This window comes from Lissotriton helveticus, chromosome 12 (assembly GCF_964261635.1).
Source record: "Lissotriton helveticus chromosome 12, aLisHel1.1, whole genome shotgun sequence".
In the NCBI taxonomy this organism is placed as follows: domain Eukaryota; kingdom Metazoa; phylum Chordata; class Amphibia; order Caudata; family Salamandridae; genus Lissotriton; species Lissotriton helveticus.
The window spans coordinates 596,102,035-596,114,204 of record NC_136073.1 but is presented as its reverse complement, the minus strand read 5'-3'; the positions used below and the strand labels follow the sequence as shown (position 1 = coordinate 596,114,204).

The 12,170-nt window shown below is 42.7% G+C and overlaps 1 protein-coding gene across 6 annotated transcripts in view; it reads left to right on the top strand.

Annotated features, from left to right (window-relative positions):
- Positions 1 to 12,170, top strand: part of NR1I3 (nuclear receptor subfamily 1 group I member 3) — a 908,808-nt gene that overhangs the window by 328,211 nt on the left and 568,427 nt on the right. For 5 of the 6 annotated variants that reach the window (XM_078671477.1, XM_078671479.1, XM_078671478.1 and 2 more), the window contains exon 3: positions 9,123 to 9,253. The exons of the other annotated variant lie outside the window; for it this stretch is intronic. In XM_078671477.1, coding sequence (XP_078527603.1) covers positions 9,123 to 9,253 — 131 coding nt within the window. The remainder of the gene's footprint in view (positions 1 to 9,122; positions 9,254 to 12,170) is intronic. 6 annotated transcript variants of the gene reach the window in all.

Below are 12,170 nucleotides of genomic sequence, written 5' to 3'. Positions count from 1 at the left end.
AGTGGGGGGGTTTCTTATTTTGCCTTTCTTATTTTCTATGACCTTTCTATTCCCTTTTCCTTCTCGCAAGAGCTGTGGCGTATTCTCCTGTATTTCTCGTCATATCTGGGTGTCACTTATATGCATCGTGAATCCTGTTTTTCTGGTGGGTGGGTGGTGCCGGGGACGGCCTGCGGTCACTGTTGTTTAACTGCTTTGCCCCAGCCCTCTGCTGGGACTAATTTTCTTGATACTCGTGACTGTCTGGTGTTTTTGTGCTTCACCTGCCCACCCACAGCTGTGCTGTGTTTCGTTTACTGACGCCTGATATGTATATTTCTTCTCTTGTGTTATAATAATAAAAATAAATATAAAAAAAAAAGAGTGTATCTCTAGAGTCGTGTGAAAACAAAAGACAACTTATTTTACTCAGTCAGTTCAGTGCATTCTTAGTTTCACCAGATTGTTGAGAAAAGGAAGAGAAGGGCGTGTTCAATAAAAGATGTTATTTATTGATCAGTCTCTTTTCTCGTACAAGAGAAATGAATCGATATTATTGCAATACTTATGGTTAAGTAAAGTGCATACAATAAAAGCAGAAGTATAAAGTAATACTGTAAAAACATTTATATGGTTTCTAAGCCATATGATGGTTTAAAATGGATAAAATAGATACATACATATATACATTTGACTAATCATACTCAACTGGTGCTTCTAACTACGCCTACCCCGGTGTACCTGACCTAAGCCTAATACGTGGGCGGGAATAGAAAGTAGCAGTTTAAGTTAAGTTTGTTTTGCCAAGTGACTGACTCAAGAATTCTCTGCCAGGGGTTATTCAGTTCTGTACCTGAGATCTAGGATGGTTGAGGGATGGTATCTCTCGTCTTGGGTCTCGATATTCCAGGCTGCCTGCAAGGGCTGCTTGGAAGCGCCGGAGCTGGATTTCTCGGCAGGAGAAAGCAGCGTCTCGTTCTCAGCGCGTCAGGAAGGCGGGGCAGCGCCAGCGGGGTCCGCTCTGTGCTGGCCTCTTCGGCAAGTCTCGCTGCTCCGATCTCGTCACCACCGCGTGTGTTTGCTTAAGGCAATATCGGTAATATTTATACCTGTGAGGTGCCGAGATTGACGTAAGGATGGACATAGATACGTCAATAAGGATGTCATATGAACTGGTCGTTAGCACATTCTTTTACTGAAGTTCTCGGTGAAATCAAAACAATGGCCGCAGGGATTTTCCCAGGTTGTCATAGGTTTGATTTCTTTTGAGAACTCCGTATGCCTTATCAGGGGCTGGAGGAATATTGCTTGCCTAATTAGATGGCAAGCGTTATGACCTAATCAGATAACGCGTTCCTGTGCTGTGGTGTGGCTTAATCAGATAACGGTTTCTGCATCATGGAATGGCTGCTAGTTAGTTTGTTAACCAGAACAGGGTCAGGAACAGGTGGATCGATACAGAACCTATAGGAATACATCACACTTTATCCTCCATAGATTTCCTTATGGAAACCCACTCACCCCATTGACCACAGGTTATGCTTGCCCAAGAAACATTCATAGTATATACCAGGATGAAATCAGGAGTACTTAGAACCAGAACAAACGGGAGCACATGTTTGCTTATGTTTTGTGAATCCTCAATCCAGCTTTAGAAACTGTTCTTAAGTGGGTGTAGTCTATCAACCTTTCCCTGCTGCTAGATCCTTATTGGATCCTAGAGGCTGTACACCTTGTTGTTCGTATTTTAGATATGAACAAATTAGGCATTTACTCATGCACCTCAACCTTTTTGTAAATGGGCCCAATCACTGCATATAGAGTGCACATAAGTGATTTTGAGAGAACCTTCTCTTTTTGTCTCGGTCCCATTTTATGCAAAAAATTACAAGCACCTTGTTGGGATGGAAGAGTGCCTCACACGGTGATGGACGTGTACCCCTGCCCTGAATGGCCCCCACTGCATTGATGTCTGGATCCCAGGTGCTTTGTTGTCCTTGGTTAACGCAGATCATGATGTGCGCAATGATATAGGCCTGTATCACGGTTGTGGTCTGTTTGGACTGGGAGGGACACCCAAAGTGCTGCTGTCGTAGTGATGAAAGGCTACTGCCTTTGTGGAGCTAAGCAGCAGCAGCCCGGTGCTGGCAGCATACCGTATAATGATTAGTAGAAGTGAAGAGGCCTTTTAACCCCTTCCATGCTTATGACGAGCTCAGCTCGTCTTGAGGCACAGTGGAGCTGTGCTCATGACGAGCTGAGCTCGTCATAACTGCCGCTGCCCTCCCACGTGCGGCGAATTCCCCTCCTGTGCGGGCATTCTAAAGGAGTGGGTGGAGTCATGACGAGTCCAGCTCGTCATGAGCACAGCTCCACTATGCAGTATGACGAGCTGGACTCATCATGAGTACCGCGGCGCTGCACGCGGCCCCTTCCCCTGTGGAAGGGGTTAACCTGTGTCAGTGGAGTGAGCCTACAGTCTCACTCATAGGGCTCACTCATGTGAAGTTCTGCTGCTGTGTGCTTACCTCACCCTGGGCCTACATCAGGTTAGTATACAGTGATGTGCCATGTGTATGTGTTATGTGCACATGTTTGGATATATGTGTCCCTGTGAATGGTACAATACATGAAAGATGTAGTGCTGTGCATGTGTATATTATATGCACATACTGTGTGTATGTGTACCTTTGAGTGGTACAATATATGGAAGATTCTGGGTTCCATTTTGGGAGGCCTAGGACTGGCTGGAAGAGCGTGAGGAGGTAGAGGAATCCTCTGCCCCAAATGTTGCTATTTTATATCAGCTTTTAAATAGGGAGTCTCTGACCCAGCCCTCCTTTTCAGCACCCGATTTCCTTTTCAACACCCGATTTCCTTTTCAACACTTGTAGCTTTGGGGAGTAGCCAAATGATGGAAGAAATTGCAAATGTTAACTGTGCTTTTAATGAGACATTTTAGCTTCTTTCTACAGTAGTATCTGAAGACAGAGTGAAAAATTGGAATATACTTCTTTCATTATAAAAAAAATATTTTTTAGATTGCTGATTCTTTTTTTCTTTTTTGTAAAGAGAGCTGAAATCATCCGAACAATTTAACATTGAGATATCAATTGAACAGTTAGCCAAAAAAAATAAAACGCCATACAGTTCAATAAGTATAAGGAAAATATTTAATATTAAATATAATAATATATAATGTAGATACTGGTTTATTTGAAATGTCAAATCTAAGGGAAGAGGATGTAGCCCTTCGGCTAGAGTGGTCGACCTTAAAACTGGGGACTGGGTTCGAGTCTCGGCAATGGCATTCAACATCCGGTGATTCTGGGTAAATCACTTAGGGCCAGATGTACGACCCTGACATTTTGCGACTCGCAAATTGTGTGGTTTGCGGCTCACCAAATGCAATGTACAACAGTGTCACAGACACTGTTAGCTACTCCACATGGGGGTCGCAAATTACATGCCTCATCAATATTCATGAGGCATGCATAATTTGCGACCCCATTGGGAAGGCTAGTACTCCCAGGGATGTTGGCCTGCTGGGGTCAGCAGACCACCATGTCTGGGACTGTTTTTTCAATAAAGCAGGTTTTTTTTTAAATGCAGCCCGATAAATGAAACATTTCAGTTGCATTTTTTAAGGGCAGGCAGTGGTCTCTGGGACCATTGCCTGCTCTTAAAAAATATTTTCTCACACACAAAGGGGAAGGGGTCCACTTGGTTTACCACCCGCTTGAAGTAGGTGGTAAACTGCGCGTGTTTTTTTCGGTTGCAAATGTGGTCGCAAAACAATAGTACATGGCAGTGAGCCTCGCTATTAGAAAGGGACTCCCCTTCCTAATAGCGAGAGTCACAAACTATATTTTGTGAGTCAGTGACTTGCAAAATATCGTTTGTACATGCCATTATCCTTTTTTGCGGTCGCAGACAGGCCGATCTCCCGTTTTCGAGTGCAAAAAAGAGTCTTACATCTGGCCCCTAATCATCACGGGCCTAACAAAAATGAAGGTGTCCATCTGTAACGAAACTGGTGCTCATGTAAAGTGCTCTGATACTTGATATTTTGGGGTCTAGTTCCCGCTATATAAAACCCTAAAACGTTTTTATTTTAAAGAAATAGTGTAAGGTGGGTGTAAAATCTACAAACAAGTCTTATTATAACAAGAATGTTGCAAAGACCCACAGGAATAATAATCAGGGGTTTGACTTCACCTGAAGTTCCGTGAAGACTGCGGTGCACAACATTTGCTCTGACAAGAGAAAAATCAAGTGGCCACTCTTGACTCCAAGATTTAAGTATTTGGTTTTGTGACTCACACCAAATTGTAGATCTTACTTCTCATCAACAAGTTGAGGGCATGTAAATTCATTTGTTTCTACACACAGATGTTAGGAGCGTTACAAATAAGAAAGGGGCAGAAGGGGTATGTGCCCCAGATAGGATGCTCCTTTATGTGAGAGGTACAGGAGTTTAGGAGACTGAGGCAGTGGACTGAGTATTGCTGAAGGGACCATTGCAGTATTTGCCATTTATTCAGATGGACCGTTTGAGGATTTGGGGGGGATAGATTTTGTTGTAAATTGAAGGGGGTTGCATAAGATCCGTGTTTGTTTTTTATGAAAAGCTTCCAACAGTTTTCTAAGGGCAGTCGGCGCTTTCTGTTATAAGTTTATATTTGAAGCTAACGAAAGAGATGGAGGGTGTTTCTGGGAAGTTAAAGGCTTGTTGGTATTTCAGAGGGAAAGGACTTGTGAGTGATGCATGGACACGTTTTTTAAATTCTCTTATATGATTTTGAAGGGCTATGAAGGGTGGCGAAATAGAAATGTACTGAAAACAGAAATGGGAGAAGCAGCAGTCAAATTAATTGTCCAAATAACAACTTATTTGGGATCTGGCAAGCCATTTCAGCACAGAGTTATTTTCAATATCGTTTTGCAAATAGCTTCCTGCCGTTATAAGGAATTGTACTCCAAAGCATTATAACGGAAGACGAAATATGCATTTATGTGCGTGCCAAAATGTTACTATTTTAAAATTAAGGAATTACTAAGCCACATCAAGGATGTGTGGTTTAAGGAAGCAAATGTGGGAAATGGATGCTGGCATGGATGGGGCTCTCTTTCTTTAATTATTTTTAAAAAAAACGTGAGTTATGGTGTCATAAATGAATAAATACCTATGATCCCTCTTACGTTTTTGAAATGACTGATTTGAGGCCCGCATTAACATTAATCAGTGCAGATTAACCTTTGATTTTCTTATTTACTGTCAGCTTCACAGGATATGCTTTGAATTAAAAAGCTCCTGTTCTAGCAATAGGGAACCCATACGTGTCTCACCTTCATTATGGCTCTAGAATTTGTTTTTTGCATATTTTTATTGAGAAGTACATGTCAGTATATAAACAATACATACAAAAGGAGAATTAAACAATGAATCAAATTGTGACAACACAATAAATTCTATGAAATGTCAACTTCACAGATTTCAAAACACAAAAATCATAATACAGATATCAAAAGTTACAATATCTAAGATACTCATAAAACCTGGAAAGCAAGAAACAGGAATGGTGGACAAGGTAGGAGATGATGTAGCTAGTATACAATATGTATTGAACCATATATTATAGATAGTTAGAAGATAGTAGAGATAATGAGATAATTTCACACAAATCCACAAATATAATATTTCAAGTGGAGATATTCCTACTAACTCAACAATTTTCAATGGGTGAACAGTAAGTCCTAATTAAAATAACAGTGTTAATGACTAAAGCATCAACAGTCCTAATGATACCAGCAACAGCATGACTATGAATAAAGATGATAATGAATTCATAAGGAGAGAAAAAAAGGAAGGAACTCCCTTATTGTATTTCCAAATTCGAAGGAAAAATCATAAATATTACCAGAAATAGAATATATATTAGCTAGAAAAGGTTTCCAAATTTGTATGAAAATTCCAACATTGTCCTGCAGTCTGTAAACAAGTTTTTCATATGACGACATTTCAATAAGCCATTCATCATGTGTAGGACATTGTGGTGTTCTCCAATGTCTTAATATACAAATCTTTGCTACAGAGAGTACAATGGCTAATAATCATCTTGTATGATTTGTTAGATTTGGGAGATCAGGAACATCATGTAATAGAACTAATTTTTCTGGTAAGGGAATGGACACGTATAGCTCTGTGTAGAGAGGAAGTTATGGAAGACCAGTATTCCTTAAAAATTGGACATTGGAATAAAACGTGTAGTATATCGCAGTTGGCCTGTGGGCACCTCCAACAGGTAGATTGGTGTAGTAAACCTGCTGTCTTGGTTTTTTGTGGTGACCAGTACCAGTTATGAAGAATTTTTCATAATAACATTAGCCCATTCTTCATCGGAATAAGATACAGTAATTAACCCTTGAAATTTGGCGTGAAGTTGTGCTAGTAAAGGGCATGAGTCTAGTTTATGCCCTATCAGATTAAAAAAAAACAGAGACTGCCCCTTTGAATTTTCCCCACATTTTTTAGTATTGTGACACTGTGGAATCCTCAGGTATCCACGTATCTAGTCCTACTCTACGAAATAGAGATGGTTTAAGTTGTAAGTGTTTCCACTCTTGGGATTCTATTTGAAGCATTTCAAAGATTTTAAGCTCACCTTCTAAAGTGAGAAAGTGATCCAACATTAGAATACCTGCTCTCTCCCATATATTCCAGAACATAGTCTGTTTACCTATTCTAATATCAGTGTTATTTGTAGTCGTGGGTTACTCTTAAGGGGTTTGTGGGCATGTTTCCAAATCTTCATCATAGATTGAATAATAGGGTTGAAAGTTTGTAAAGCAGGTGATTTATGAGTATAGAATATTTGTAAACCTGAAGTTGTCTGTACAGATTGTCTTTCAATAAGAACCCATTGGGGGGATCCTCCTGTCTGGGCTAAATAAAAACCAATTGTGATAAATGAAGGGCTGTATAATAATGCTCATTGCACAGTAAACTAAGGCTCCCATATCGCCTGTGAACAATCAATTTGGAGATTTTGGGCTAGATGTAGGTAATAGCAAATTACCGAATGGTAAATACCGAATTTTACCGATTCGGTATTTACTAATCGGTAATTGCTATGTAGGAAAAAAAATCGGTAAAAATACCGAATAGGTAAGATTTGGTAATTACCGATTCGGTAATTACCGAATCAGTATTTGCCATTGATTCCTATGGGCCTTGAAGCCCATAGGAATCAATGGCAAATCCGGATTCGGTAATTACCGAATCGGTAAAATTACCGATTTTACAAGGGGGACAGGGTGTCACTTTGACACCCTGTTGCACCCCTGTTTCTGGCTTGTGTGCCATGTGACACACATACATGCCCTAAGGGCATGTATGTGTGTCACATGGCACAGGTGTATATGCACAGATGTGCATGTACACTGGAATTCGTAATTTACCACCCAGTAGTATTGGGTGGTAAATAACGATTTTCTAATGGCCTGTGGCACTGTAAACTGTGCCACCTACATATTGCATTACAGAATCAGTATATTTACCGACTCGGTATTTTACCGAAATGGTAAATATACAGATTCTGTAATTTTTAAGCCCCCTACATTACAATACCCAAATACCGGTCGGTAACGGCCGAAATCGGCCGTTACCGACCGGTATTTGGGCTCCTACATCTGGCCCTTTAAGTCTAGGTCTCCGAGATCCCCAAATAAAGGTTTTAATACCTTCGTCGATGTCTTGCAATATTGATATTTGAACTGTCAAAGGCATCATACCTAAAACATAAGTGAAACAAGGCACTATAATAATTTTCACTGCCTGACTCTATCCCAAAAGGACAGTCTAAGATGGGACCATTATTCATACTCTGACTTCGTTTTGGCAATAAGTGGGTCCAAGGTATCTTGAATCATACATTCTAAACCTGTGTTGATATAAAAACCTAGATAGTTCAGGCAGTCCGCTTTCCATTGACAACTATACCCTAGAATAGCTGCTTTAGTTGAACCCCTGGACAATGGGGGAGTTTCACTTTTATTCCAATTGACTTTGTAGCCAGAAATGGTTGAGAAGCGAGAAATGGTAGACATGAGTGTCGAGAGTGAAGTAGAGAGATCAGTAAGTGTGAGCAATATGTCATCTACATAAAGAAGTATCTTTGAGATGCCTGCTGGCATAGGAATACCTGCTATTTGTGAACACTGTCTTACTGCTGCAGCCGGCAGTTCAGGTGCAAGAAGGAATAAAAGGGGCGATAAAGGGCATCCCTGGAAGATTCCTCTTTGCACTAAAAAAGATTTTGAAAGGAAACAGCCACAATTCACTTGTGCAATGGTGACTCATATAACCATTTGGCCGTAGAGCTATATCCTTTACCTAATAACAACCTATGTAATGTACTGAACATGTAGCTCAATGGGTTGGTGCAGAAGCATAAGGCAAAGCAAGAGAGATAACTTGTTGGAGAAGAAAGCGCAGAAACTTTGTCTTGAGCTTGAACACATATCTGACTGTTCCAGCATCAGTCTTACACGGTTCGACACACCTTGGAATAAGGCACAACACCTTAATAAGAACATAATATTGGAGGTGAACAATATCACTAGAAACGTTGTGTAGTGCTCTGGTTGAAAGATAGTGTAATCTGATAAGGCAGAATCCTGATGGCAACTTACTATCATCTGTCTGCTCTTCTTCTGAAGTGGAGGTTTTCAGAATGGCAGAGGGTAATTTGTGAACTTGTGTAGCATTGTCTACAATTTCTCTGGCTACAAAAAGTTTCAAATTTTACGTTTGTGGCAGTTCACTTTCAATCTTCAGGTCAAATATTCTGAAGATTCAAAGAAAGAATAGCAAGGTAGCCTTTGAGTTTCTGCCTTATGAACATATTTTCAAGCGTCCTTTTTTGAAACTTTCTGTTATGGCAAGTTGTCCTCAAAGAATCTTGAGATGGATTGCATTACAGCAGTTTATGCTGCTGGAAATGTCTCTATTTTGGTTTATGCATGTTTTCATCAAAAGTGGCAACCCATTTCGATCTTGTCTTAGTGCTTAATTTGCTTTCTTTGTTTTTTCTCCATGGCCCTCTCCTGCTCTTCGCATTGGTTTCCACCCCCACCTGCAGACGGTCGATCAGCAAAGGTGTCAGTTTCACCTGCCAGTTCACGCGAAGCTGCACCATCAACAAAAGCAAACGCCGACAGTGCCAGGCCTGCAGGCTTCAGAAGTGCCTTGACGCCGGGATGAGGAAGGAGAGTATGTCTGCTTTGCATTTCTTTTGTATGAATGGCACTATGAGGCTTTTGGTTTAAGATTCTCCTATTGGTTCAGTGCAAAGTAGCTCATAAAAGTGAAATCTTGGGGGACCTCAAAAAGTGGCATTTACGATTCAAGACGAAATACAGAAAACATGTTCCTTAAAGAATAATTACTTGTTGGATTGAAATATGTATGCTGAGTGTATGAGGGCGTCTAAAGGGTAGTTGTGAAGTGTGAGGCTCACACTAGGATAAGGGACTTTAATGAGAGCGCTGCTGCGGACTGGCGTCAAGCGTCTACTTCTATGTTGTGCTTTAAAGCACTGGCGGACATCCACGCTCACTTCAAAAGTGTAAAAGACCAATAATGTGAATCCTATCCCTATGTCCCAGGATGATGTGATGATCAGTAGTGGGGTTAGGGCACAGGGGAGACAGACGGGGCTGCTGGACCAAAGCTGTGTGGTGGTTGAGGTTGTTGGCCATTGGTGTCGCGGGTTCCATGCTACCATGGCTCGGCAATTGGGACAAATACAGACATTTCCACACTCGGTTCACAGGCTTCTCATGGAGGTGGTGTGGTCAGCACGAGGGCAGAACTCAACATTCACTCAAGAGATATAGTAACTTTAGTATCCAGCCTAGTGTTTACTTTTTGAAAAAGAAGCTACTGTTAATTAGACATTATTTTGAACAACAGTGGTCCCCAGAAAGAAAAAATAGGAAACCAAGTAATGAATATAGACACCATCGTTGCTATATTAAGTGGACTTGTCCAGCCGGACAGAGGTCTGATATTTACTTGTAAGCAATAGAGAGAATTATACACAGCAATACATAAAATGGGACACAAGCCTGTGTCCTACGTAGCCAGTGGAGTACACAACATGGGAGAAAACGAACAACAGGGGGCTCAGGTAAAGCTTTTTTGGTTTGTTACACATAGAAAATACAGTGTCATGAGAACAAATTGCAAGAGAACACCTTTAAAGCGAAATAAACGAAAGTTTGTGGCGTATAAGGTGTATTGACACTTTAATACACCTTATACGCCACAAACTTTCATTTATTTCGCTGTTGTTCAAAATAATAATAATAATGGGTTCCCTTGTTGTTTTCGAAACTGTTAATTACACAGCAATACTCAACGTTATGCAATTTGGTTGTGAGCATAGGGTGATATCCCTGCTCATGTTTCCCTTGTAGGCGCTACACCCTCCCTTCTCTCTGTGCTCTCTTCTCCTGCGTGACCCTGTGCCGATTGGCTCATGGTTAGCCTTGGCACAAGCATGAATAATCTCAGACTCTGGTTACATTGTGACTCTTTTTCTTACTCCTCAGTGTCGTAGTGGGCAGAAAGCCGATGTTAGGCCTCATGCTCTGATCACTCCTTTGGTAGTGGCTCTCTTCGACTGTAGGTGAGGACCTAAGGTAATCATGTTTAGTTTCCAGCAGCATCCGCGGGGCAGAGTGGGCGCACCTCACGTCTTCACCCGCCGCTGCCTTGCTGGAATGTCCGGCGCCGCTCGCAGGCTTTGGTGCTGCTGTGCCGGCACCCATGGCAGTCCCAGCCTGCGTCTGGGGTGATGTAGTGCATTGTGAGGCTGTTGCTACCTGACCAAGACACATGCACCTGAAGAGGTCGTTGAAGAGCAGCATGGGCTGATGCACTCCGTCAGACAGTTGCAGGCTGACCCGGGTTGCTACACACGGCACAACAGGTGGAAAACTGACCAGAGATGATGCACATGGTAAGACCGGTGCAGCTCACCTTGGGCTGTTTCACACACAGCCGGGTGGCTGCATGCAACTCAGGCTGATGTGTGGATGAACACAGTCCTTCACTGTTATCACCTGGAACCATGGAGATACACCTGGAGACCCACTGAAGCACACGTCACTCTTGGTTTCACTCTCTCAGTCAGTCATCTTTCTCTGGGTGCTCATCAGACCAGGAACAGGCTGGGCTTCTCCATGACTGTCTCTTCTACTGCAGGGCAGGGTAGATTCCTGGCCTCCCTCAGCAAGTAGGCAGGTGTCTAGGCCCGAGACAGCCCGCTGCTTCCCCAGCAGAAAGGCCATACTTTGTGCGATGTCCCCTCACCTATGGAAGACTTCATGTCAGGAAGACACCAGCCCTGCTCACTCAGCAATCCGTTGAGTATTCTGCAGAGCACTCCCTTCCTCGGTGCAGCTGGAACCAAATGAGGTGGTTTGGCTCCTTCGTTTCTAGATAGGGGATGGGATCCACTGGCTCATGCATCAGAAGCGGTTTGAGGTGATTTTATTTAAGCAAGGGTGGGTGGTGTAAATGGGCGTGAGGGGCAGAGCCCGACCATTCATCAGAGGCAGAAGAGCAGCTAAGTGGGAGTTTACAAGCAGCTCAGCAGCATAAAGGTTTGAAGCTCCACTTTAAATTGGGCTCAAGATAGTTTTTCTGTGGGGTGTGCATGTGCCAGTCAACCTTCTCTGTGGACCTTCAGCCACAAACGATGGAAGCTGCACCATGTGTGGGGCGTATCCCAGTTTTAAGCATTTTAGCAGTGTCTGCCTTGAGGCGTTCCCCGCTGTGGCCCAGGATCCCGTCAGTTGAGCTCCCTCTACTTTTGAGAGCTAGGAGCTAGGTGGCCTGGCCGAGTCAAGGTGGCAGAGGTTGGCCCTTCCTGGCTGGGCATGGGCAGCGGCCTCCACTCGTTCTCACACTTTTTAGTGTTTTAATTACCAGGAAGTTGCTGCCACAGACTTCCTGACGGTGTACTGGACACACGTGTGGCAGTAATAGCTTAGCTGTATCCTTGGCTAACACGATGGTGGTGGGTGCTTGCCCTCACCGTCATGTACGCTCCGTTGATGCTTATCTGCGCCAGTCGCCCATCCATTACTACGCTGCAGACAGGCTCTCTGCTCCCACATGA